Here is a 27,582-nt window from a genome sequence, read left to right as displayed (position 1 = left end):
TACACAAATATACCCATTTCAAATTAGTTGGTTGTGCATAATATGTTAAAATGAGTCAAATTGGAATTAGAGTATTAGTGAAACATGAGTCGATAATAATACTTATGAAGAAGAACGAACAAAAACAAAATATTCAAAGCACGATATGTGAATTCATTAGTGCAAGAAAAAAATTTGGTACCAATTATTTTGGATATTGTGCTTTGGTTCAACAACAAAAACATATCCAGGCATGATAAAAAAAGTGGGTTTTGGCTTCGGTTATGAATTGAAGCCTAAACTTTCATATTAGGATTCGGTTCCATAACTGAAGCCTAATCTCCCTTTTTTTCCATTATTTTAACATGTCTCTCCCATTCACTGTTTTGTTCTTCCTCTTCTTCATCAACCTTTGTTTTCTCAATCATATTTCCACCTCCATACACACAAAAAAAAAAAAGCAAAGGTACAAGATCCATCATCCTCATCTTTGCATTGAGAACCTAACTCACGTCGCAAAAATCTATATTTGCAAAAATCCCAATCCAACCACAAATCCCAGTCTACAAAAGTTAGGGCAACAAAAAAATCCAATCAAGGCCCACGTGGGTCACCTTCACCATTGTGGAGTCTCATAAAAACAAAAACTCAACAAAAAACACAAGAAAACAAATTGAATGGGGAAGTAAGAAAACCCACTCACTGTTCACTCGACGTTGAGCAACGACGGTGAGTCGGGTTTGATGGTGTTGGGTGGAGATGCTCAAGAACAAAGAAGGAAGAAGGAAGGAGGGAGGACTCATGATGGAGGGAGGAAAACAACTTATGCAAGGACGAAATGTTTGCCACAAATGTAAAATTTCAGAAAAAATAACCCTCACCCGATGTTTAGGCTTTGGTTATTCATAAAACCAAAGCCTAAACATATTTAGGCTTCAATTTTAAAAATAACTTAAGCCTAAATGTCTGCCCAAAATTTTTAAAAACAAATACTAGTGGGATTTTTAAAATTAATGAAAACTTTTAGACATCAATTCAATTCTCAGACAACTGAAGCTAAAACCTATACATGCTTCAATTTTTATTAGAGCCAAAGCCTAAATGTTCTCAATAATTTAAAAAATGTCACTGTATTTTGATAGACTTCAATTTTCTTAAAATCGAGGCATATTGGGCAAAGTTAAATGAGCTTTTTGTACTAGTAATTGGCATCTCATATTATTACTTTATATAAGGTATACATAACAAAGTGAATTTTAAATTGAAGTCAACTTTAAAAAATTAATTTATAAGAAGGGATTTGCACTTATTTATATAATGTAATTTGATTTTATCTTTACTTAACGTGAGTTTTTTTCAACACACTTTCTCAAGTAATGAACTTGTAAGAATCCAATAAAGAGTGACATGAGATTCGACCAACTTTGTTAGGATAAACTCGTAATGACTTTGATACCATTTAAAGAAAGAAAAACATGCAAAGATTACACCAAACCCATGATAAAATTACATCACACACATTGATAAAAAAATATCTATTTTGAAAAAAACAATCATGGTTTCTTTCACAAAAACTATTCTATACTATCTTATTGTTGGTTCATATTATTGTGTTCTTTAATAATTTCAAAATGTGTGTATATTGTGTCTTGATTTGCTCTTTTTATGATCCAATTAGTTAAAACTCATTATTGGATGATTATAAGATTAATCCTTCATTACTTGTTTCATCTTGATTCTTGAACTTACCTTGGAAGATCTTATTTCAAGATCCATTTTGATGAAAAATTTTCTTGGACTTAGGAATATTCTACTATAAAAATAGATTTGAATCCAACCATTTTCATATTTTTAGAAAAGAACAAACAAAATAAAAAAAGAAAAACAAAGTGGGTTAAGAAAAGAAAATTTACGGGATCTCTGGTTATGCATGATTTTACAAACCGTTTCATTTCATATCTCCAAATTATTCTAATTGACAAACGGGCTGCAATAGAAAAATTAAGCTTTCCGTAATAACAAAAGGAAATGCTAGAACTGCTCCACGAAATTAGGCATATATTTAAAACAAGTTTTGAACTTGAAGTACCTCCTATAGCAGTAGTGATTGTTGCAGTATACTAATTTCAAAACAGATGCATTTGGAACAATATTGAAAACAAAGGGATGTGAAATAAAAGTTGTCTATCATGGCCGACAAATAATCTTTCAAGAAAAAATTGATTATTATATTTCTTAATGATGATTTTGAGAAAGACAAAAAAATTAATATGATTTTTAGTTATTTTGTTGGTATATAACTCTATTAAATGAACAAACGGGATATTTTATACCGGGTATGGCAGGGTAGTAGTTGCTGCTGAGATATAAATTGCTTTGAGGTATACAAAAGAACATGAGCACTTGGACTGTTACATAACATAGCCAAACAACAGCTTTATTTTAAGCATGCGGTTGAATCTCCTCATCACCAAGCAACTCAATTCAACCATTTTCTTAAATAGGCGAAAACAAAGGATGCAGATCATGGATGCCAGCAATTCTCCTTGAAGTATAATATTAACAAAAGATGAGTTTATTATAGCTGGGTTTATTATAGCTGTGCAACAAAAGATGTACAAGTAGATAATTCTATTTTCGATGAAATTCGAGAATGGTAAATAACAAGTATTCAATTTTTGTCCAATGCTCACGTAATAGCTAATTCTTAAGATATGTCTATGAAGTTACAGGTTGCAGAAAATGCAAGCGCAAATGGCAGAAGCAGAATTATGATCCTACCCAGCCAATGCAAAGCTGTCCTGAGTCCAGTGTGGTGGATCCATGACAGCACAGGGATCTGATTTCTCAAAGTCAGCGACCTACAGATGAACATTTCAAATAAAACCATTGAGTTGCAAACGTACATTTGAAAGAATGGTATCGATTGATATTAAGGCCAGAGACAGAGAGTCCATTAGAGGTACCTTTTCTTGACATTTAGGACAGTAGTGATATTTATGCCAAAGGCAGTCCATTGAGGGGAAAAGAAAGCAAACTCCAAGCATCATGGGCATCAAGCATCCAACAAATGCAGCTAAACTGGGCTTTGATCTATTTTTTGCAGCAAAGTTTCAGAACACGTAGTGATGTATGTAAAAAATTGTCAATGTTGGGAATGAACAGAAGTAAGGCAATCGTTCTAAGATTAAACCTAAATTAACAAATCCCAAATTAAGTAATTGGTGGTGAAGTGAATGTGAAGTAAGGTTGAAACCTAAAATCTGAAAGTGAAAGCCTAAGCATAACTAACAAGATCTTAATAGAGTCGAGGCGAGGCGAGGCGAGGAAGGGGAAATTGTTTCGTGAAATTGTAATTTGATCGGATAATAGAGAACTGATTTGATTTGATCAGAAATTGAAGAGAAGAGAATAGCATACCTGACGGTAGTGAGAGCAGTAGCACCACAGTAAGGGCAGTTGAACGGAGCAGGAGTGTCCCTGTAAATTGTCTGGTGGATGGGGATGCCCTTGGGATCTCCGACCACCGCATAAGGAGGGATCATCCCCCTCTGGTATTCGTTTTCATACACCGGCACACCAACCACCACTTCCTCCTTTCTCTCCATCCTCTTCTCCTTCCTTAGCCCTAATACAATTTTTTCAACTCTTTCATTATTCATTTATAATTGTAAACACGTCGCAATTACAATTAACGTTTTTACTCACTTTATTTTATAAATTCATTCTCTAATCTTCACTTGAACTTAAAATTTCATTTTTAAACACTTACTCCTATGTATTTTTCTACAAAAATATTAATTAATATAACAATAACAATTTTTATACACTAAACAAATCTACCAAAATGTGCTAACAGTAAATATTAAACTATATGCAAATATACACTAAAATTATTATGAAATTTATATCTATATTAATAAATAAATAATAAGGCGATTATTCCAACGCGTTTTTTCTTCTTTCTAGACCAAATACCTGTCCGGCACGCCAAAAGTACAGATATTATCTTTTATATTATATATACTCAAACAATGACTATATTCAACTATTACGCAAGCGTTTTCAAGTATTTTCAGTCTTTTCTAAACTTCTTTTATCTTTAGTTTAAGTTATATTAAATATTTTCAAAATTATCAATAATTAAAATTAAGTTAATAATAATTTTTCTAATTCCTGACTTATAACTTTAATTTTCTTTCCTAGTTTAAGTTTTCACAATTTGAAAATAAGTTGTAATTTTCATCAAAATTTTACTTTTTATTTTACTTATATTTTTGTTTTATCCAATTAAATGTTACAATCAAATTATTTACTTAATTTATTATAACATCAATTTAATTAATTAAAAATCAAGACATTTTAATTTATGTAAGATTAAATTGTGAATTAAAATTACGAATTCTTAAAAACATGGAAACTAAGATTGAAAAAATAGAATAATAAAAATCACAGCTGAAAAGCTAAAACACAATTATAATACATTGTCAAAAATAACATTATGTTTTGGTATAGTTATTTATCATAGATATAAAATACAATTTTTATGTTTAAATAGTATTTACTTCAATTTTGTATATGTAAACATATATTTATATATTTAAACATATCTTTAATGTACATTTTAATTATATAAAATATACACTGGTCATTTGTATTATACTACCGTGAGTCGTACGTAGATAATTCTTCTAGTAACTTAATCCCGTCAAATGAAAATTCAGCGCACCACAAATTCTTATGCATAACATAGAAGAGGAAAATACCTGGAAATTGCTGTATTTTTTTAGATAACATTCTCCTTTTGTTAACCTGAAAGAAAATGTTTATGGTGATGAAAAACATGAAAACTTTGTTTAAGAAAAAACTTGACAGAAGCAAAATAATATATATATATATATATATATATATATATATATATATATATATATATATATATATATATATAACAATAAAAATAAGGAATGATCATTTCCGAGAAATAAAAGGGTAACATATTATAATTTCACAATCTTATCTCAAAATAAATTCATGTGCTTTTTAGAATTTAAATTTTAAAAATTAAGATACTAAATTAATTAACAAATATTTAAAATACAATTATTAATAAAAACATTAATCCACGATAAAAAAAAATACTAAAAGAGCACAACTAAAAAAAATGAAAGAAAAAATTTAGATGAGTATATAGAGAGACATTTAAAAAAAAATCAAATTGGATGGACAAAAGTTTTATTTTTATTTTCCAGCTCAAATCAAATGAATTTTAAATTGATTAAATTTTTAGTTTTAATATATATATATATATATATATATATATATATATATATATATATATGATCCAAAATTCATTAATCATATATTATTATATAAAATTTTAATATTATTTTCTTTTACACTATCACTTTTTCTTATTATTTTTGAAATTTATTTTTTGAAATACAATAAATAATTTCTGAATTTTTTTTAGAAAAAACCCCTCTTTGAGGTAAAATATTTTCCAAAGTATTTAATGGATTGGGAGGTGAAATTTGATGGGGGCAGAGGAAGCTCTGTAGGTTTAATTAGGGCTGAGAAAAAAACTCTATCCGACCATAACCATGTTACTCGAATGAAAAAATAGATGTGTGGGTCGAGTTATTTGAATTCGGATTACATGAACCCAAATATTTGGATTAAAACGGGCTTAGATGGTCGGGTACAAAATTTAAAATTAAAACTCGTGGATATCCAACCCGACTCGTTACACTTCGAAAACCCTAATTCTTTTTTTGATATTCAACTACTCCCAATGCTGCTACACATAACCATCACCTACTACTTGTGATCAATGAAGACACCATTGTCTTCCTCATAAGCTTCACAATCACAAATTGCCTACTCAAACCTTTCCTATTTTCTCGTCCCCTTTCACCTTCAACAACTCATTACCCCTTCGTGCAAATCTCCACTCCTCTTGTCGTCAATATGGTTCCATTGTGTCGCAATACCGCATCTGGTTTGTTTTCAATCTGGAGAAGAAGGAGATCTGGGTTTGGTTTTTTCAATCTGGAGAAGAAGGAGATCTGGGTTTAGGTTTTTCGATCTGGAGAAGAAGGAAATCTGGGTTTGGTTTTTCGATCTGTGAAAGAAGATGATTTAGAACTTTACATAAATTCGGGTAACCCATATCTAGTCATATTTAACCGTATCCACGTTTAACCGAACCCAACTAACCTGGCCTATTAAATGGTCGGATATGAATTTTAAAAAAAAGATGGTTTGTGTGGATTAAGGGTATTGGGCCCGAATTTAGTCCAACCCAACCGATGCTCAGGCCTAGGTTTAATTCCATTAAGCCAAATATACATGTTCAAAATTATGTTTGATGGACATTGACCACAATATGTTGAACCATTGTATATAAATTAAATGAAAATTTAATCCAAATTAACCTAAAGTCTATCATATAAATAGATTTATCATTAATACCGTATCAGTGGGTGCAATATTTCTATGGAAACTAAGTGCAAAATCAAGACAAACCAATTTATTCACATAAAGTGAAACACAAAAGGCCTTAATGTTTAATAAAACTAAAATTTATAATGGTTGTCTATTCATCAACTTTGAATCCTCACTTAGGCCTCCACTTAACTGTCATATTTTTAAACTTTTCAAATTCATTCAAACTATGCCATGTAAACTCCGATGTCTTTTAATCATATTGTGCGTTTAGGTCAATACTTACTTTATTCAATACAAATGTTTTAGTTATATATTAGCAAGGTTTTTCATTAGTTAATGCACTAAATTATTAGAACAGGAAAACCAATTCTTTTTTATTGTTTCTTATTATACATGATCATTATTATACATGATCATTGAACTCAAGTCTAGGATGAGTATGCTTTGGAGTCTTTCAGTAATAGTTTTATTCTAAAAGGTGCATCGGAAGAAGAAAGAAATATTTAAAATACCTTAAGTTTTGACTTCTAAACTATGTGTGACTATTGGGTACAGTACTATAATATACCGATACTTCAACTTGAGTCAGTATCTGTGTCTGACGCGTATCCGTGTCCGATACTTTAGGATATTTTATTGGTACTTATCAATGAAGTATCTAATTTATAAAGTCGTAGTACGCTACAATAAAATATTTGAATAATGACAAATTTTAGTGACAAAGAATAATTAGTCACTATAGCGACCAATTTAGGTACCAATTTAAAAACTAAAAATTATTGACAACTAAAATAGTTTCAAAAAATTATAATTGGTTTCGAAATTGATAATTAAAATAGTTTCTATTATGTATTGATTTCTAAATTGGTCACTAATATTAGCTACCAAGGTTTTGACTATCAAAATAATTGGTCTCTAATTAAAAAATTATTCTCTAAAATATTTTTTGTTACTAAAATTGATAATTATTTAAGAATTTTCTTCTAATGGTACTTTTATAATGACAATAATTTATATTTTGTATGTTGACAAATTTTGTACATATAATTTTAATTTGAATTCAAATAATAACAATCATATATTTATTATGTTTTTAAGAATTATTATACAATTTTTAATATTCATATATCACGTATCTATCATGTATCATATCTTATTATTTTGAGAATAGACGTATTGACGTATCAGATACGTATTGTATCCAATACACTTATCATATTTCTGCATTATAGGTACAATATGAACAAAACTTTTATCAAAGCGAACAATCACCAAAAGTTTGGGTCATATATAATGAACACCATATTCTCAAAAACACCCTCAAGTATACCGATGTTATCATGGTTAGGTGTGAACATTATATAAAATAAAATGTAAAATGTGGAAACAAGATAAAATTTTACATGAGTGCACGACAAACACCAAATAATTTTATTAAATTGGACGTGAGAAACTTTGGATAGATAATAATATTTGGATGACTAATTTAATCACGTTGGATCACATTATCTAACATCATTTATTTGACCGAACATATAATATATATATATATATATATATATATATATATATAAAGTGGTGTAACTTTAATGAAGAGATTCATTGGTGAAATTTGATCTCTCCTGATATATGTATCGAGGAGGAATATTTGAATGAAAATAAGTCTTAAAATGAGTATTAAAAAAGGAGAAGTGTGAATTTTAAGTAGTAGAATTATGAGATGATATTTAATTGATTAATTTAAAAATAATGCACTGAGATAGAAGAAAAAGTGATGTTAATATTAATGAATAATTTGAATAGAAGTGTTAAGGAGGAAATTGTTAATAAGTGTAACAGTAAAAGTGAATAGTTGGAGAGAAGAAAATATAGTTGGAATGGTATGATCCTGGGTGAGAGAAAGAAGAGTGGGGGCATTACAGAGGCATTGTTGTCAGATGACCCGCAATAGTTCAGAACAGATTCCACAAACAGAATAAGTGCAGACGGATGTGCATTGGGCCTCTCCTACGCCACGCATTACCATTTTCTCACTAATCCAACGGCTCCGATCCAATCTTTTTTCCTTTTAACAGTACACATGCTTTACCCTCCATATTACTTTATCAATTAAGATCCATCTTTGTTATTTTTTTTCCCTCCTATCCTAATCCTATCCTAATTGTCCCATGTATTTTCTCTCTCACTTTTCTTCTTCTCAAGTTTACCTATTAGTTGCCACCACCCACAGCAGCAGCCCCGATACATTCGGCCATGCTCCTGTCCGTTTCTGTGCGTCCCACTCTTGCACTTTCTTATTCTCACACCCCCAAAATTCTCTTATCTCTCTTTATTTTATATATTTCTCCATTTTCTAACAATGACTTTAATTATACTGTGAGATATGAAAGACCATATTTACTAAGTAGTTTTATGAAACTTATTTATTTTTAATACTTAAAATGATTGAATTTGTGTTTTTTTTTCAAATACATAAATTAAATAAAAATAAAATGAAAACTAGGAAAATATTATAGAATTAAATTATATTTTAAGTTAATATATATATTTTGTTGAAAGAAACTATTAACAAAGATTATAAACGGTTTCGAGAAAGTGCCGGCATTCTTATGGGTAACCACGATTCTAGTTCCACTTTATATTATTTTATCATTAGTATATTGTGTTCAGTTCTTGGACAATCTCAATGTTTCCCAATCCCCTCAACTCTCTCACGGGTAATTTTTGTGATTCTGATGATGTAGTTAATTATACTGAAGCAAAATTTGCACACAAAAATGAGGTTTGAGTTGTGGAAATGGATCGTTAGATTAATAAATAAATAGAAAAATAAGAATGGGAGTATTATGATAGTTTAATTGAGTTAAATTAAAGGGTGGTGGAAAAGCGCGTGAAGTTTGCAGCGAAAGCAGCGAAGCAAGACAAAATGCAACCCACAGTGGTTCCCTGGAGCTGACAGCTGCTACCCCACATCGTGAAGATGAGCGTCGGACACGCGCAGAGGGAGAGCGTGTGAGATGTATGTATTTCTACCCTTAAATGAACAACAATGTGAATATCTCAAGCCTCCCTCCGTAACCAGTTAGTTCTCATTTGTATTGCCTCCAAAATCTCTCTGTGGGGGGGGGGGGGGGGGGGGGGTATGTGCGTTGTTCAGTACAACTAGTTTTGGTGCAGCTGTTCATTTGATTTTCCCTCGCTGGCTGGCCAGCTTCGCAGTCGCAAGTCGCAGGTAATAACGGCGCATCTTATCCGATCAGATAAATTTATTAATATATGTATATATATGGTGGTGGCTAGCTTTGTGTTGTGGTTTCCATTAATTGTTGTTGGCAACAATGACAGCTCCAATCAAAAAATATGGAGGCGATCACTGCTTCCTTAGAGAGGTCTCTTCAAAACTGTTCTTTAAACAACGATAACCACCAGAGCAGGAGGGAAAACGGCTCAGCCGCAGATGCAGCACTGCCACCAGGCTTAGGCATCTCATCCACCTCCGACCATCTCCCGGACACGGATAATAATCATAACTCTAACTCCGACACCACCTTAGAGCTCAACTCTCACATCTCACTCCCTTATCACTGGGAACAATGCCTAGATTTAAAGGTTCAATCCCCCCTTTCCTTTTTCTCTTTTCCCCTCCTCCCCATTTATTATTATTTTTTTCTTCTCTTCTCTTCTAACAAATCCCTGCATGAAACTGGATCTTGCCTCTCGCTCACGTTGTTGTTGTTGTGTATCCCTTGCCCTTCTTTCCAAGATAAAGTTTTGCACATGCTCACCACCCAAAACCCTAGAAAAAGGATTTTTTTTTTTTCATTTCCTTCTTTTTCTCTCTACTCTCTATTAGGGAAGCAAGATGCAACTTTTCCGAGATAGACCATCCTCAAGTCATAGACAGCATTTATTGTTTTTTTTTTCTTCTGTTATTGGGGAATTTAATTTGTGAATACGTATATACACATATGTTCTCTCTAGTGATTCGCTAGTCTTGCAGAAGAGAAGGACCAGGGGAAAGAGTATGATTTTCCTTTAATATATTTGTTTGATCCTAGGTATTTGAAATTCTGATCCGGATAAGAGGGGTGTGTTTTTGATTTGTTATTTGGTGAGAAGAAGCTTGTACGTTCTGTGTAATTGATATATGTGTATATGCAACAGACGGGGGAAATTTATTACATTAACTGGAGGAACGGAATGAAAGCAAAGGAGGATCCAAGAGCAGTAGCAGTGGCAGAGTATAATAGTGTAAGTAGGGATTGTGAATCCGAAGAAGAGAGCTGGTACGACAGCGAAGAGTCTTCATCGGAGTCATGTCCTTCTTCATCCAAAGAGAACTATCAGGGTTCGGTAGAGAAACAGAATGTTTTGGTGGTGGCCGGGTGCAAGGGCTGTCTCATGTATTTCATGGTGCCCAAGCAGGTTGAAGACTGCCCCAAATGTAGTGGTCAACTCCTCCACTTCGATCGATCCGAAAATGGCTCTCCATGATTTCCACTTCTTTTTTTTTTCCAATTCCTTGTGTTTTTTCTCTCCTTTTCTTCCCTCTTCTCAGTGTGAAACTATAGTTCTTTCTCTTTTTTCTTTATTATTTTTAGATGAAATTTTCAATCTTTTCAGCTAAGACACCCTTCTGCACTTCGATCTTCACCATAGGTTTTATTTATTTATTTTATTAATTACTCTTATTACTTTAACATTTTGTGTTTCTCTCGGTCCTCAATAAATAAAATGACATATATTCGGTCAATATCTACAGTGCTGGCAGTAAGGTCAGTTTTAGAAGAACGAAAGAATAATATTTGTAATGATTGCGACGTGTAGCGTTCGTGCCTTTTCATGTATTACTTTTACAAAAAATTAAATCAATGTATTGTCTCTTATAGATTTTTGTTTTACCGTCTAGGTCCACCTTGCTTATTTAGCGCCATCAGTTGATTATTTCATTTTTGTTATCATATCATATGCATGATTCTCTTCGTTAAAATACATTTTAAAATATTTTAAGGTAATTATTCATTTATTGTTTTATTATTTAATATTTGAAAAACTAATCCATATGAAAGAGTTAAATTGAGATAGAGTTTCTCTCTATGAATATAATTGTTAACACATTAATTTATGTAACAGGTTAAGTCGAGAGGTGAAAAAGGCAAAGGCTGTTAAAGAATGAAAAAAAAAACAATATCAGAATATTCATTAAAAAATCACGTTTATGTTTATGCTTAACACGTGCACTTAGTTTCAAGGGATTTTCAAACATTCTTTTCTGTGAATAAAATAAGTTATCCCAACAAAATAGCTTAGAGAGATTCAGAATTGGTATCATTTGACCTAATAAAAGTTTTTTCTCACCCTTGGACAGTTTATGTATGCACTCATAATTCGATATTCTCGCCGTATGAGCAGGGTTCGATTTAAATTAAGATGTGTGTATTCTAATAACAGTGATCATTGTTGAATGTGATTTATAAGATAAGATACACGTTAGATCAAAGTCACAGTTTATGAAAGTGACATAGTTTAAAGTTAAGTTTTTGGTAAAGTAAGGGTTTGGTCAACTGCTTAGGCGTGTTTGACAGAACTTTCTGAATAGAAAAATAGGAGAAAACAAAATTAAAATAAGGAGGGTTCGCGATTGTGGCTGAGTCGTGAGTGGGTGTGATTCTATGATTGCCCGCTATGAAATTAACAACAAAAATATTTAACAAAGCTTGCCACATAACATCATTTTACATAATTAAACTCTTACACAATTTAAGCATAAAACTTTACATAATTTTCAACATTTGAATACGGGTAAATTTATTTCATGTATATAAATAAAATAACTTCCAAGATAAATTTTTCCGTAATCAATTTATGTGAAAATTGTTTCAAGTATATTTTCATCGCACACAAAAAAATGAAAAATTTTCATTTTACTTTATTATGTAAAAATCTTATGATCTTGTGAAATATCAAGGATAATCCATTATTATATATTTATAGCGTGTTTGGGGACAACTTAAAAATATACTTTTCAGCTGTTTTTATTGTTAAAAGAAATTATTTATATTAAAACCTATATATTTGGGAATTTGAATGGAATTTATATTTCTTAAAACCGTTTTGACTTACAAATTTATAACTTATTACGTTTTTTTTTTCAACATGTTTTCATTATTTTATCATATAGAAACATTTTATTTTATTCCAAATAATCTTAATTTAAACCTCAATCCATTATAATAGTTATAGTAATCAATTATCGGTTAATGTTAAAATAACTTAATATCTATGGATATTTCAAACCATATTATACTTCTTTAGTTCTTCCATCTACCTACGCAGTATGCATATAGGTGGGGTAATGAGTAATTAACGTTTCTGAATTTTTTTTGTTCAATTATCCATTGCCAGCTACATACCTTATTGGATCAGTGCGTGCCTATATGCATAATATTTTCTATCGTTTTCTCCATTTTTGCAACATTTTTCCTTTTTAAGGAGAGGTTTTGGGTATTCGTCATAGGATCTCGGGCTAGTCCTGTAAAAGAAAAGGGATATTCGGCTATTAAGTAAGTATAGAGATATGTTGATTTTTCAATCCATCTTAAAAATGCAATGACTACTTTCATGAATGCCCAATCAAACACATCACATTGTCACTACCCAAGACAACCACAAAACAAATGCAATATTTTCTCCGTATCTCTACCAATAAACTTCCTCTACAGTTTCCTATCTTTCTATTTTGCTTCACCAAAATAAATTGATAGAAAAAATGCGTCACGATATCTAAGAGTTATTTTATCAATAGAAAAATAAAATCAACACAACAAAAAAATAACATTATGCAAATTTTTTTACAATATATAAACAAATTTTCCGTTACAAGACTTTACTACCACCATTCTATTACAAGAGTATAAAAAAATCAAATACAAACTTAACATGCGTTTGAATTAAAACATCCAAAAATCATCTATCATAAGTTTATTATATAGTTACTATTATTCACTATATTTTTTGTCCTAAGTGATGTGAAACATTTTAAAATGTATTATTTTCATCAACCCAATTAACATAAAAAATAAATAAATACACCCTAATTTGGACACTTTTTAACTAATTTTATCTTATATGCTTACGGTGTATAATGTTTCAACATTTTAAAGCAATAGAAAATTAAAATTTGAAATTAAAATATATCAAAGTGTAAAATAAAGATAAATTCTAGTTTTATATCCAATAAAGAATATCACTTAGACAATAAACTTTTTATTTTTAATAATTCATATTAAAATGAAAATTTTATTTATAAACACATATTGTTAACAACTCATATTAAAATGATCTTAGGAATCATTTATAAACGTGATACACGAGTTTGTCCGCTCATTTAACTCAGAAGTTCACATTAAAGTATTAAAAAAATAAAGTTTAACTTACCAACATCCAAATAAGAAAGCTTACATTTAAATTAAATTATAAATATACATATCAACAATGTTCGATTTTGAATGATAATAAATATTTAAGGCCAAATTAATAAAAAAAAAAGAGTAGCATGTAATGATATTAAAAAGTGTAATTGATGTATTTGTGATTTGTGGAGCGGCAGGGCATTGGGCCTTACGATGCACAGAAATAATGAGGAAGAATGAAAGTGAAGGAATAAGTAAATAAGGTTGGAAAGACGTGGTAGAGTAGAGAGGGGTTAATAAATATATGACTTAAATATTTATTAGTTGTAGGGAGGGAGGCCCGCGGGTGGGAAAGATTCGAAATTTGATAGAATGCAGATGAAGGGAGGTCCAAAAGGACAGGACTGTGGGTGTGTCTCATAGGCATAGCTGGAGTCTGAGAAAACAAAAGAATCTTTTCTTTTATACAACAGTGGGGAATCTATGGATAGAGGCTGTGGTGACAGTGGCAGCAGCAGGTTGTACAGATAGAAAAAGATAGATGGAGAAAAGTAAGTGTGTTTATTTACTTTATATCTTACGCGGTCAATTACTTCACTTGGTCAAAGACAACCTCAGCCTCATGCTGCTGCTCACAAACAAATGTTGCTTAAAACGAAAAACGTAATCACGGGGCATAACATAACCCTTCCTTCGTCTTCTGTGTTATATCATTCTTAATTGGGTCTGGTCCCATGTTCCAGCTACCCTATTCTCAATTTGAAGCCTTCAAGCCGACCACCCCAATCCTTTCTCTTCACCATCGCTCTAACCAAACATGCTTAAAACATTCTATCTGCTCCCCGAGAGATTCAACCTTTCCATTTCACTTTCACTTTATATTAACTCTTTTTTATTTTAGATTACCCTATGAAGGAAATCCTCCACTCACCACTCTTCATTTGATTAAGATTAATTTCGAATCATCTAATCTAATAATAATAATTAGTTCAGATATTTAGATCGTTTATGACCAGTACACCAGTGTATGAATTGCTTTTTCAAATTTGTCTCTTTAAAATCTAATATCAGCTAAGATCGTGATAATTAATTCAGAACCAATTTAAATTTTAATTCATAAATTAATTATAATTATTTTATTAATAATACATACTGTACTTTTAATTTATAAAATTATGTCTAATTTAATCAATATAATAAATTAATTATATTTTGTCTCTAAATTATTCTTATCTAATGATTTTTTGTGGTGCTTTTTAATAGTAATAATTTGATTTAATGTACATATTTATTTTAATTTTGCATTTTTAGTTAATATGACATTTATCTACTATTTTAGTTATAAATTTTTCTCTAAATATTAGTTATGACCAGCTTCAATAGCATTAAATTTTACATTTTCGGGGCTTCAACATATACACATTGTCTAATTTTGAACTTAATTACTATTTTTTATGATTTTTTGAAGTCGAGAGAAATTTGTTGCGTTGTTGTAAAAAAATTCATACATATTCAATTTTTTTTATTAGCTTAATTTTTTTTTTTTTAAATTGGACTTATGTGATGTTCTCTACCAAATCAAGTCAAAGATACTAAGTTTATTTAACTTTTTTCAATAGAGAGCATAATATAGGTAAAGTCACAAGAGATGCATAATGAATTGCCTTCAATATTTATTATTGTTCTTGTACAAATTAATTTGGAGTTTAGGGATTAAAAAATATGAAACACAAACTGAAAAGCAAATTCAAAGACTATGAAAAAAAAAATTACTCAACGATTACAAAGATTCACATTAGTTTTCTAATCAAGTGAATCATTTTAAACAAATTAAATCTCAATATTATTCAATTTAATTCAAATTCAACTATCAAATCAAGATTCAAATGATTAGAATTCTAATTTCAAAAACACAAATTAATATCTCAAAGAGCAAAACTGAATTCACGGAAGAGAAGAACAACCTTTGAATAAAGAATAATAAGTGCAAACATCAATTTATAGAGAGATTTAGTTCACCATTATTCAAGAAAAAAAATGCAAGATAAAAAGAAGATGAAAAAAAAAACAAAATAAAGAGAAAATAAGAAAAACTAAAACTCTTAAAAGTTGGTAAATGATTTCTTTTTTAAATATGATAAAAATTATATATTATATAGGCTCTGAAAGCTAAAATATTTTGGACCTAATCATCGATTCAAATAACTTTTATAAGCCCAATTACTAAAAGGTAAGATAATACAAGGAAAAGTTAATTCCCAAGGTTCTTTCAGAAGAATTCAAATCAAAATTGACACCTTCCAAAATTTTATTAGTGCAATCATCTAATATCTTCCTCCTCCAGCGATAGTGGTAGTACAAAATATTTTTCAACAACCAAATACTGAACAAGGAAATCAGTTGAAACAAGAAGATGAAGAACCCCAAATCTACCTCATTCTTAATTGTGATTATTAGTATTAGGCAGTTTTAGACTTTCTTTATTACTATGCTTGGATTTTTTGGGTTACACATGACTTGATGTGTATTTAGATAATCTTGCTACTCACATGACTTGATGTGTATTTAGATCATTGTATTTTTATAATGTTTGGGCTTTTGATCTTGTTAAACTTATGTATGAATATTGCATGTTGACATTATTTGCTTAATGACCATCAAAGTATGATATGTAGTATCTACTTTCTAAGTTTGACAACTGTAATACAAATTTATTCTCTATTCAGTATCCATGTAATTGCTTTCATGTGCAGTTACAAACGAATAAATTCGTATGTAACATTTGCTATGACCACTTCATCTACGGATATTCGTGCATAGATAGTTTGTAGGTAAAATTGTATTTCTTACAAATTTTCTGAATTACATACGAATTTTTGTTATACGTGATGAACATTTTTCTTGTGGTGAAAGTCTTAAAAAATAGTAAAAAAAAGTTGAAATTTAGTAAACCATATATTTGATGTTTTGAAAATTTAGAATCCAATGCAATTCGAATTAGAGAAAAATATATGATTTGTATAAAAAATTATGATTAAAACAATCAACTAAGGTCAAATGAATTGAAAGTACAAAATTAAAGCAAATTTGTTTTATAAAATAAAATAATATATGTAATGACATTTTGAAATAATATTTTTCGAAAAAAGGTAATTATTATTTAATAAGGATATTGCAAATTTATTTATTTATATTATATTACTAGTTAAAAAATAAAATATTTAAATATTTTTCTTCCAAAATAATTAATTGCATTAATTAATTAAAGGTTTAATTATGCCTTTGGTCTCCATTTTGGACTCAAAATCTCAAAATGGTACCTGTATTTTTGAAAATCTCAAAATGGTCCCCTTTTAAGTTTAAAAGTCTCAGTTTTGCCCTTTCCGTCAAGTGTGGGCAAACGGCGTTAGGTGAACAGTGACATGGCAAGGTTGACCACTTGTTGAACAGTGACTTGGCAAGGAAACGTTGACGTGGAATGGGCAGCTGTAATTAAATTATGTTTAGGGTAAGAAAAAATGTTAAATTAAATTAGGGTTTAGGGTTTTTATAATTTAAGGTAGGATAATTATTTTTTAAAAAAATCAGAATTGCGAAATTAGGTTTAGGGTTTTTAAAAAAGAAAGGTGGGGTAAAATTGGGGAAATTGATCCAGAAGGTTGTGAAGTGCGATCGCTGTCTATCTCCATCGTCATCACGCGTGCAATCTGAGGATTTTTACTTCATCGCATTCATCTCAAACGCTGGAGCAATCTCAGGTTAGTGAGTTTCCCTATTTTGGTTCGGTGCTTTTGTTGCGTGCATTTGTTCGGTGCCTTTTGTTTGTCGGTTGAAAAGTTTGCTTTTTGGAAAGGAAATGGTAGTGTTGTCGGTGAAATGCAGTGTATTATTGATTAGTGTGCTTATTTGAGCATGGGTCTGTGTCATAGCATGTGGTCCTTTATTTTTTCGTTTGTGGTCCCCCTTTTTTGAAAGTGATCTCGTGTATTTCTGTACTTTGTATTTTTAAATTTTTTTAATGTTTGTCTGTATATGAATATTATATAGGTGTAGTTGGTGAGTATTATAAATGGACGAGGAAAAGTTTGATGTTGTGTTCCATCACGGAGGGAAATTTGTGAATGAGGGGAAACTTATATATGCTTATGGGGAAAGTAGAACGCTTTCTTGTGACCCGGATCGTTGGAGTTATTTTGAGGTCTTAAGTATCTTGAAAGAGATGGGATATGTTGGGGGGAATGATTTGTGGTATTGTGTGGGAGGTGGTTCGGTTTTGGAGGATAGGTTAGAGCTCTTAAGTGATGATCGTGGGGCCATGCACATGGTAACCATTGCTAGGATACTTGGTGAGGTTCATCTTTTTGTTGTTCATAGGATGTGTGACGAACCAGAAATAATAGAAATGTTGGAGTATAAGGTTGGAACAGCAGATGGTGGTGAGGTGGGCGAAGTTGGTGAGTTGGGTGGTGAAAAACAGGATGTTGTGGATAAGGTGGGAGATGCAGGTCAATCGGAATCTGTTGAAGAGGCTGAGTGTGAGTTAGATAAGGTGGGAGTGGGTGGTCCTGCACATGTTGAAGCTGAACCTGAAGGTGTTGAAGGTGACCCTGTTGAAGCTGAAGCTGTTCCACCTGAACCTTTAGAAGATGAACCTTTAGAACCTCAAGGTTTAGAACCTGAAGCTGTTCAAGCTGAACCTTTACAACCTCAAGGTTTAGAACCTGAACCTTTACAAGCTGAGCCTCATGGGCAACATACTGTTGGTACAAGTGATAGAGTTGCTCATGTGGACAGTTGGAGTGACTCCGGCCGTCATGGAAGTACTCAAGAGAGTGTTCATGGTATTCATGATGAAGGATTAGTAGATGTCTCCGTTGATGCGGATGTGGAACACGAACCTCATAAATGGCAGGGTACTGTACCTGTTGAGGTGGGAAGCATTGGAGAGGAATTGGGTGGTCCATCCACCAATAACATGGCTTCTGATTCAACTAGTGAGGAGAGTCACATCCCCCCTGTAATGGCAGATAGAGGGTTATCAGATAATGAGTGGCATTCAGAGTTCTTGGACAGTGATGCACCTATTGGTGAAGGTGATCTTGATGACACAGATGATAGTGAGGAAGGTTATGGTAAATTTGACACATTTTCGATGCCCAAATCCATGAGTGAATATAAGTGGGAGGTTGGTACATATTTCGCTGAGAAGTCTGAATTTGTGGACGCCATTAGGACCTATGCTTTGGAAAATGGAAGAAGTCTGAAAATTTTCAAAAGTGATAAAAGAAGAGTTAGAGTTAAATGTTTGGGTGCAGATGGAAAATGTCCGTGGTATGCATACTGTGGATATATGAGTTCAATGAAGATGTGGCAATTGAGGATAATCATTGACCAGCACACCTGCAACAGAGAGTTCAATATTCGTTTAATTAATTCTAAATGGCTAAGTAAGAGATTGGAGAAGACTGTTAGATCCAATCCAAAAACCAAGGGTGTGGAAATTAGAGAAAAGGTTAGCAGGAAATATAACATAGGTATTTCTAGGTGTATGGCCTATAGGGCAAAAGCAATGGCTGAAGACAATGTTGAGGGGTCATTTGCAGAACAATACAAGAGGCTTTATGATTATGCACATGAACTTCTCAGAACTAATCCTGGATCAACAGTGAAATTAAAAGTGCATGAGAATGAAGGTCAACCTATGTTCCAAAGGTTTTACGCATGTTTCCAAGCTTGCAAAGAGAGTTTTATGTCTTGCAGACCCATAATTGGACTAGATGGATGCTTTTTGAAAGGGAAGTATGGAGGAGAGTTATTAACTGCTGTTGGAAGAGATGGGAACGAACAAATGTTACCTATTGCTTATGCTGTGGTGGAGGTGGAAAATAAGGATTCATGGACCTGGTTTCTGGAGCTCCTTATTGAGGACATAGGTGGGACACAATTGTGTACAGGATGTACTTGGATTTCAGACCAACAAAAGGTACACTGATATGTTCATTAAGCTTTTAGATCCAAAGTTATAACTTAATTGAGTAATAACATTTATTTTCTGTCATTCAAACATCAGGGACTATTACCAGCTATTCAGGATCTACTGCCTGGAGTAGATCAAAGATTCTGTGTTAGGCACCTATATGCCAATTTTAGGAAAAAATTTCCAGGTAAAAATTTGAAGAGATTGATGTGGAAGGCAGCTGCTTGCACACATCCAGAAGGTTGGGAGCAAGATATGAGGGACATCAAAGAGCTAAACGAAGATGCCTTCAAATACTTGCTGGCCATTCCACCCAGGTATGTTTTCAAAAATGTTATTGTGTGTATTTGTCATTACAAACTGGGATAATATTAATGTAATTATTGTGCTGCAGGTTTTGGTCACGATCTAGATTCACAACAACTGCCCAATCTGATACGTTAGTTAACAATATGTTTGAAGCCTTTAACAGTGTCTTAGTGGAATGTAGGGGCAAGCCAATAATCACCATGTTGGAGGAAATAAGGCTATACATGATGCATAGGTGGGCTAAGAACAGAAAGAAGGCTGCATCTTATGAGGGGAACATCTGTCCCAAAATCCTGACAAGATACTTGGAAGCAAATTTGACAAGGCATTGGATTCCTAGGTAAACCTCTTCCTGTGGTTCTGATTTTGTTGTATGTACCCAGTTTTGTATAACCACTTATATCATCATATGCCAAAACCTTGTAGTTGGTCAGCAGACAAAATTTTTGAGGTGAGACATGCATCACATGTTGGTGATAAGTTTGTGGTCAATATTGATGAAGCATCATGCACATGCAGGAAGTGGAGCATCACTGGGATACCCTGCTGTCATGCCCTATCAGCCATGAGGTTTCTAAACATAGATGGAAAAGATTTCATCTCCACATGGTATAAGAATTCCACCTACGAAGAGACATACACATCCATCATATACCCAATCAATGGCCAAAGGGTGTGGGAGGTTACACCATATCCAGATATTTTACCTCCTCCAAAAAGATCATTACCAGGCAGACCAAAAAAGAAAAGGAGGTTGCAGGAATGGGAGCTACGCAAAGATGACACACAAATGACCAAAGCAGGCTTACGCAAGAGGTGTCGCATATGTAGGGAAGTTGGCCATAATAGAAGACATTGCCCTCAAGCACCTGCAACTGAAGCACCTACTCAACCATCCCAGCCACAATCACAACAACAAACCCCTGGAACTGAAGCACCTTCTCAACCATCCCAGTCACAATCACAGCAACAAACCCCTGCAACTGAAACTCCTACTCAGCCATCCCAGCCACCATCACAGCAACCAACCCCTGCAACTGAAGCTCCAGGTCAGCCATCCCAGCCACCATCACAACAACCAACCCCTGCATTATCACAGCCAAGTTCACAACCTGCACAACCTTCTACTACAGCACCAAGGACTTCATCTCAACATTCTCACCAAGGAACACGTGGGCGTGGAAGACCAATGATGAGACCAAAACTGAATGCAAGGAGGGGACGCATATGGAAACCCTGACTACATGTGCTTTCCATATTATAATGTTTTGTAGCTTTGGTCTGTAATTACTAGGGATGTCAACGGGGCGGGTAGGGTACGGGTAGTAGCTCCCCCGTACCCTACCCGCTGGATAAATATTTGCCCCGTACCCGTACCCATATCCGTCGGGTATCCGTTATGCGGGTACCCGTCTATTTTTTTCGTATCCGCGGGTATCCACGGGTATCCGCGGGTATTTATAAAAATATTTTAAAAAATAAATATTTAACCATAATTAGTGCTTAGATCAACAAGTTCCTTTTCTCCGATTGATTCTTGAAAAACAAACAAATAAAAAATCACTACCAATTTATATTGTAGTTTATTTTTGAATAAAATATTAAAGAAATTACTAACTTCATCAATGTCCACCTCTTGCAACATTGTATAAAGTTTCATGTTGTCCAATTTTAATCTAGAAGAGCCTTAAAACATAAGAAGTTCAGTAAAAATTTCTTACAATCACTTAATTAAAATATCTAAGTAAAAGTGTTAATTTCATTACCTTCCATGTTGGTCCATAACCAGTCTTAGAGACACATCAATACCTCCACAGTATATGGAAGTAATTTACTCATTTGTGGGGTAAGAATCTGACCACCATTATTGGATGAAGACTCATAATGTTGTTTACTAATATATATATATATATATATATATAAGGTAAAGTTTAGTGGGTACGGGTATCCACGGGTACGTATACTATGATACCCGTACCCGCCTCGTTAACATGCAGGTATCAAAAATACCCATACCCGCGGGTAGCGGGTATCCATTTGTAATATCCATTTCCTACCCGTTGCGGGTTTTATCCGCGGATACCCGCGGGTACGAATTTTTTTGACATCCCTAGTAATTACCTTTTTGAAAAACAATTTAGGTACTAGTGGATGAATATATTTTGTCAATCTGTGTAATTGGTATTTGGGGGACCACTTTTTTGTCCGTTTCAGTTATGTTGTAGTGGTCCACTTTATTCACAGATGTTAAACATTTGCTGCTGAAATCAAAATCTGACTACACCTTATTTATATATCAAAATCTGTATTCATGTCCAATTATCATATTCAGTACTGGCGCATAAAAAGGTTTCCTGCCAATTTTACCTAAACAGATACTGATATCATTCATTAACTTTTTAAACCTTATACAAACAAAATCATCTACTACATTAAAGGTCTGCTTGAACAAGATATAACAAAATCTACCCCTGCTTGAAAAACATACAACAAAATCTACTCCTTTGGCAGGTCACACACTCATTCTAATTCACCAACAAAAACACACTAAAGATGTTCAATACAACGCAGAGACAGACCACTCCAATCAACAGTTTAACCCTTTTTTCTAATGAATTAATACATATTTTGATATCACCAACTACTTCTTCAGACATCATGCAACTTCTTCTCATTTCTTGGGTATTCAAACTGCAACCAACAGCGTGTTCTTCAATCTTCACATTGCCACCAACCTTTTCTTCATTCTTCACATGCTTCCAAAGGTTTTCTTCAAGCACAACAGTGCTTGCAGAACCCGCTTCTCCCATCCTATACTGATCAAACCAGCTAAAGTAATTGCACCCACCACACGCTTCACTTCCACTCTGATGCAAATATACCCTTAACGTCAGATTTTTTCACAAAACACACAAAATAACACAAAAACAAAACAAAAAATACAAAGGACATTACCTTGAAGTTTGGACAGCCCCAAAACCTTTTTCCTTTGTTCTTGGCTGTTCTCGCGATTCTCAACACAGCCTTAGCACCACAATAACAATTGGGCGTCACATTGGAGCTTCTACACCCACCTGCATTGCAATTGATGCTGTTCTTCTGCTTTCCTCCAACATCTGAACTTGAACAAGACCCACAAGACACACAACTGGCTGGATTCATCACAAAAGAAGGGAGAAGATGGCAACAAAATTAGGGATTCTACATTGCAATGCTGGTGGCTTAAATAAATAAACATTTCCACACCAATACACCTGTATTTGACACGTTTCACTAACAGAAAGCCACCTCAGCAACCACTAACGTCGTTTGCCCAGACTTGACGGAAAGGGCAAAACTGAGACTTTTAAACTTAAAAGGGGACCATTTTGAGATTTCCAAAAATACAGGTACCATTTTGAGATTTCGAGTCCAAAATGGGGACCAAAGGCATAATTAAATCTTAATTAAATTACGTTTCTGTAAATAGTTTTTAATTGTCTTGTTTTAAATTTTTTTATTTATTTATGTTATGTTATGTTTAGTTTTAAACTATGATGTACCGGTTGATATGTGTATCAGATATGACCTATATTTGATACGACGATATAATTATTTTGAACATAATAGGATATGATAGTGATATATGTATCTCAAAAAACATACGAAAATTTTCAAAAACATGATAAATATATAATTGTTATTGTTTGAATTCAAATTAAAATCATATGTATTAAACATTGTCAAGATAAAAAATTATAAATTATTGTTATCTTAAGAGTATTACTACTTTATAAATGAGATACTTTATTGATAAGTATCATAAAATATTTAACACATCCAACACAGATACGTTACCTAGATTGAAGTATCGGTAGATCATACATGTTAAACAATTCTAATTAAGGATAAATAAATAAAAACACTAAAAATATAAGAGATCTAAATTAAATTTTTGAAGGAATTAAATTCAACGAGGGCTATATTTAGATAAACTTAAAACATATAAAATAGTAATTAAATTAAAAAATGTAATTATTAGTATTAATTATTTAAAAATAATATAGAAAATTGGATGAAATTTAGATGACTTAAAATGTAGGTGAATCTAATTTTAAAATACATACATCAAAGTATGGCGAAGGCCATAAAAAAGGACATCTAACGGAACAGTGAGATTCGATAAGTGATGAACAAACATCCTTAGAGTTAGAAATTAGAAATTAGAAATTAGTTGTGAAAACAAAATCACAAGGGTTTGGTTTTGGTAGCCAACACTACCTGCGTCTTTCGCCTGCGCAGGGTCTGTACTCTGTCTGTTATTGTGAGTGCGAAATCGGGTTAGTTGGGTTGTCGGTGCTGGTCGGCATCACAGAAAAACATGGTTGCGGAGATGAATGTCCGTGAATTGTCCATATCTAAGAATGACCGTACTTCGATGCTTGTCATTGCCAATTCCAAATTCCTTACTTTGCCCACCATGTTGACTCTTGGCCGTGTCGCCTCAATACCTCTTCTTGTCGCCAGTACGTTTCGTTTTCTATTTTACTTGTTATAATTCAATTTTTGCCTACCTCGAAAGGATGCTATTCAAATTGTTTCTTCCTAATTTCTTTCCCAAATTGCACGTGCTTCCATCGTCTTGATTCAATGACTTGTTACAATGCTATTTTGTGCACTGATTTCATGTGATCAAATCAAATGTTTTCCCCGATATTTTGCTTAGCCTTCTTCATGGATGGTTGGCGAGGAACAGTTGTTACTACAAGTATCTTCACCGCTGCAGCAGTTACCGATTGGCTTGATGGTTATATTGCTCGTAAGGTACCTACTCTTAATTTTTCATACTCTCTCTCCTTCCTTCTGGTACACCTAACATTGGAAGCATTTTCGGTTTTCAACTTAACTCATTTATTAAAACAAACTCTCTTACTTGCTATGCAGATGAAAATGAAATCTACATTTGGTGCATTTTTAGATCCAGTAGCTGATAAGGTAATTTTCTTTAGCTTCAATTTTCTCTCACCAATATGAGAATTTAATTTTTACTGAAACTGAATGCAGCTCATGGTTTCTGCCACATTGGTCTTATTATGTACTAGACCTTTGGAAGTTGCTGTGTTTGGACAATTACCATGGCTATTGATCATACCTTCAATCACCATAATTGGTAGAGAGGTAATGCTTGCATATGTCTCGTATCTGCAATTTCAAGGCTTTTATTACTTGTGGAACCTTTCAGGCAATGGAACTTATGGATCTTAATTCTATTGTATTTCCTTAACTTATTCTGTCTTGTTTACTGCATAATGTGATTCTTTGTTATTAAATTAGCTTCAAACTAGTTTCTAATACTTGCCATGGAATCTAAATTATCAATGGCTATTTTATCACACTAGAATGCGCTGAAACATAGGTTTGGTCAAATTCTGTGCGGGAATATCATGCAAATCCGTTGCTTTATTTATTATCAATAGCATAATTCTGAGTCTGTAAATTTGGTTTCACTTATGGTTGCGTTGTTCCCACTCTCATGGTACGACCATTGAGACTCCTTGAAGCTCTTGAGGACAGAATCAATGATGTTCTGATAACGTGCACCATCTTCTTTCTGTAGTGTGCAAAATATCTTATTTGTGTTGATGATTTAAATCATTATCCAAAAGCCACCAAACCTGTCTCTGACTTTGAAATCCTCTGTGTGTATATGTACTCCCATTTCACCTTACCAGGAAAGTTAGCATGACTGGTTTTTTGCTCGAGTGTAGAATTGCAACACATATATAGACCCCAGACCTGAGTTCAGGATAAATTAAGATTCATAATCATGAATAGTCCAAATAGTGCTCTTACATCTGGGGGCTATTGCTTATCCTAGATGGAGGGGTAATTATTTTAGATCCCTTGTGTCTGTGCATGTTAGCTTGAACGTATGCAGACGTATTTGTTTATATATGATTCTAGTTTTATATAGTTCTTGTGTTTTCCTTTTCATTTTCCATTTAATTTTTCTTTCAAATCATCATACCTTGTCTGCTATAGTCAGTGAATTGAGAACAAATGTTTTACAATTTCTTCTTGTAACATGCAAATAGATAACCATGTCGGCACTGAGGGAATGGGCTGCATCCCAGGGTAGCAAGCTTCTAGAGGTTTGTTTTATTTCCTGTTCTCTTGAATCAATTGCTTGCTCATCCCACGTTATGAGCTTGTATAATTAAGCAAAAGTCAACAGGTTGTTGCAGTTAATAATCTGGGGAAATGGAAAACAGCCACACAGATGTTGGCGTTAATTATCCTCCTTGCTACGCGGGACTGCAGGTATTTATTTTCCTTGCATTTCAAGGAAGCCTTTTTATTTGCAATCAAAAGAAAAACTGCTAATCCTGTACCCGTTTCATACTTTCTCAGTCGTGGAGGACCTGTCATTTTGGTAGGATCTGGTGTTCTGTTGCTTTACATTTCAGCAGGGCTTTCCTTATGGTCATTTGTAGTATATACGAGGGAAATTTGCAAGGTTTTGCGGAGGTAGAATGGTTTCTTGCTCTTTGCTTTCACATGTATCCACTTCTTTGGTGGATTTGATTCTTTTGATAATTTCTTACGTAAAAACTTTGGTTAGTGATTTCCATGGAAGGAAAAACACTCCTTGTGACAAACACACACACACACACACATATATATATATATATATATATATATATATATATATATATATATATATATATATATATATATATATATATATATATATATATATATATAATGTTTACTTTCGAAAATGTCCAACTCTGCAAAGTAACACCATTTTTCCAATTCTTGAAAATTGTATTGTTTTTTCCCGTAGTCAACCCAGGTAAAGAAAAGAAGAAACAAAGAAAAAAAAAATGACGTGTGGATTGAATTGGAAGAATCCAGGTTATTAGTCATGCGGATCGAATTCTATCTACATTTTGGAGCCCATTAAAGTTTGCCACAGGAGAAAATTCACTAGAGGAATTATTGTATGGTTGTTATTGACTCTTAAATTGGTTTTCTTTCAGGTCTATTATTTGACAGCACTTAAATACAAGAGTTATTTTCAGTGTCCGGTCATTTTTTGAATATTCCATGCCATTTGACCTTACCTTTCTTTTTATGTGTATTTCGATTTTACTTTGTGCCCTTTGCATTTATGGTTTGAGTGAAAATAGTTGATTGATGATGTCTTGAAATTCATAATTTTATTTGAATGAACATGAACATTAAAATGCTCTTATCTCCGTATATATATGGTTGATAGAGAAGTTTTTAATGGAGAAACAAAATCATCTGACTTTTGTTTAGTTATTTGGTGCATTTCACTATGTTAGATGTAACATTCTGTTTTAATAGTTTTTACGTTATCAAACAAAACATTATATTATGATAATTCAAAGCAAATGATGGGAATAGGCTGGTATAAGTATCAATACAGTCATTCAAAATATAACCATACAT

General features: G+C 32.7%; 4 protein-coding genes across 7 annotated transcripts; 3 read left to right on the top strand and 1 right to left on the bottom strand.

Moving 5' to 3' along the window:
• Positions 1-2,538: 2,538 nt before the first annotated feature.
• On the bottom strand, positions 2,539-3,665 carry GILP (GSH-induced LITAF domain protein). The gene is made up of 3 exons (XM_028072892.2): positions 3,400-3,665; positions 2,946-3,072; positions 2,539-2,840 (listed from the first exon to the last, which is right to left on the bottom strand). The coding sequence occupies exons 1-3, from the start codon at positions 3,639-3,641 to the stop codon at positions 2,757-2,759; spliced, it is 453 nt and encodes a 150-aa protein (XP_027928693.1). The 5' UTR covers positions 3,642-3,665; the 3' UTR covers positions 2,539-2,756.
• Positions 3,666-9,516: 5,851 nt separating this feature from the next.
• Positions 9,517-11,126, top strand: LOC114185263 (protein CURLY FLAG LEAF 1). Of its 2 annotated transcripts, XM_028072891.2 has the most exons (3): positions 9,517-9,658; positions 9,772-10,035; positions 10,591-11,067. In XM_028072891.2, the coding sequence occupies exons 2-3, from the start codon at positions 9,787-9,789 to the stop codon at positions 10,918-10,920; spliced, it is 579 nt and encodes a 192-aa protein (XP_027928692.1). In that variant the 5' UTR covers positions 9,517-9,658; positions 9,772-9,786; the 3' UTR covers positions 10,921-11,067. The 2 variants fall into 2 exon arrangements, with proteins under 2 accessions (XP_027928692.1, XP_085530139.1); XM_085674013.1 differs by lacking the exon at positions 9,517-9,658 and having other exon boundaries at positions 9,753-10,035; positions 10,591-11,126.
• Positions 11,127-17,907: 6,781 nt separating this feature from the next.
• Positions 17,908-21,364, top strand: LOC146885960 (uncharacterized). The gene is made up of 4 exons (XM_085674038.1): positions 17,908-19,821; positions 19,909-20,132; positions 20,210-20,464; positions 20,551-21,364. The coding sequence occupies exons 1-4, from the start codon at positions 17,908-17,910 to the stop codon at positions 21,362-21,364; spliced, it is 3,207 nt and encodes a 1,068-aa protein (XP_085530164.1).
• Positions 21,365-24,262: 2,898 nt separating this feature from the next.
• Positions 24,263-27,235, top strand: LOC114183923 (CDP-diacylglycerol--glycerol-3-phosphate 3-phosphatidyltransferase 1, chloroplastic/mitochondrial-like). 3 transcript variants are annotated; one of them, XM_028071112.2, is made up of 8 exons: positions 24,263-24,629; positions 24,830-24,927; positions 25,048-25,098; positions 25,168-25,281; positions 26,199-26,255; positions 26,339-26,424; positions 26,515-26,631; positions 27,147-27,235. In XM_028071112.2, the coding sequence occupies exons 1-8, from the start codon at positions 24,485-24,487 to the stop codon at positions 27,157-27,159; spliced, it is 681 nt and encodes a 226-aa protein (XP_027926913.1). In that variant the 5' UTR covers positions 24,263-24,484; the 3' UTR covers positions 27,160-27,235. The 3 variants fall into 3 exon arrangements, with proteins under 3 accessions (XP_027926913.1, XP_027926914.1, XP_027926912.1); XM_028071111.2 differs by having other exon boundaries at positions 24,266-24,629; positions 26,951-27,235; XM_028071113.2 differs by lacking the exon at positions 27,147-27,235 and having other exon boundaries at positions 24,264-24,629; positions 26,515-26,868.
• The last annotated feature ends 347 nt before the right edge of the window (positions 27,236-27,582 follow it).

Source organism: Vigna unguiculata, chromosome 5, assembly GCF_037176805.1.
Source record: "Vigna unguiculata cultivar grain cowpea cultivar isolate G323 ecotype 2 chromosome 5, ASM3717680v1, whole genome shotgun sequence".
Taxonomy (NCBI): domain Eukaryota; kingdom Viridiplantae; phylum Streptophyta; class Magnoliopsida; order Fabales; family Fabaceae; genus Vigna; species Vigna unguiculata.
This window is presented reverse-complemented; position numbering and strand designations above follow the sequence as displayed.

Coding starts and splice junctions, on each gene's coding strand:
- GILP (XM_028072892.2), bottom strand. CDS start 3,641: ATGAATAATGAAAGAGTTGAAAAAATTGTATTAGGGCTAAGGAAGGAG. Junction 3,073..3,399: donor ACTGCTCTCACTACCGTCAG/GTATGCTATTCT, acceptor TGCAAAAAATAG/ATCAAAGCCCAGTTTAGCTG. Junction 2,841..2,945: donor GTCCTAAATGTCAAGAAAAG/GTACCTCTAATG, acceptor GTTCATCTGTAG/GTCGCTGACTTTGAGAAATC.
- LOC114185263 (XM_085674013.1), top strand. CDS start 9,787: ATGGAGGCGATCACTGCTTCCTTAGAGAGGTCTCTTCAAAACTGTTCT. Junction 10,036..10,590: donor AACAATGCCTAGATTTAAAG/GTTCAATCCCCC, acceptor TATATGCAACAG/ACGGGGGAAATTTATTACAT.
- LOC146885960 (XM_085674038.1), top strand. CDS start 17,908: ATGGACGAGGAAAAGTTTGATGTTGTGTTCCATCACGGAGGGAAATTT. Junction 19,822..19,908: donor GGATTTCAGACCAACAAAAG/GTACACTGATAT, acceptor TTCAAACATCAG/GGACTATTACCAGCTATTCA. Junction 20,133..20,209: donor TTGCTGGCCATTCCACCCAG/GTATGTTTTCAA, acceptor ATTGTGCTGCAG/GTTTTGGTCACGATCTAGAT.
- LOC114183923 (XM_028071112.2), top strand. CDS start 24,485: ATGGTTGCGGAGATGAATGTCCGTGAATTGTCCATATCTAAGAATGAC. Junction 26,256..26,338: donor AGGGTAGCAAGCTTCTAGAG/GTTTGTTTTATT, acceptor AAAAGTCAACAG/GTTGTTGCAGTTAATAATCT. Junction 26,425..26,514: donor CTTGCTACGCGGGACTGCAG/GTATTTATTTTC, acceptor ATACTTTCTCAG/TCGTGGAGGACCTGTCATTT.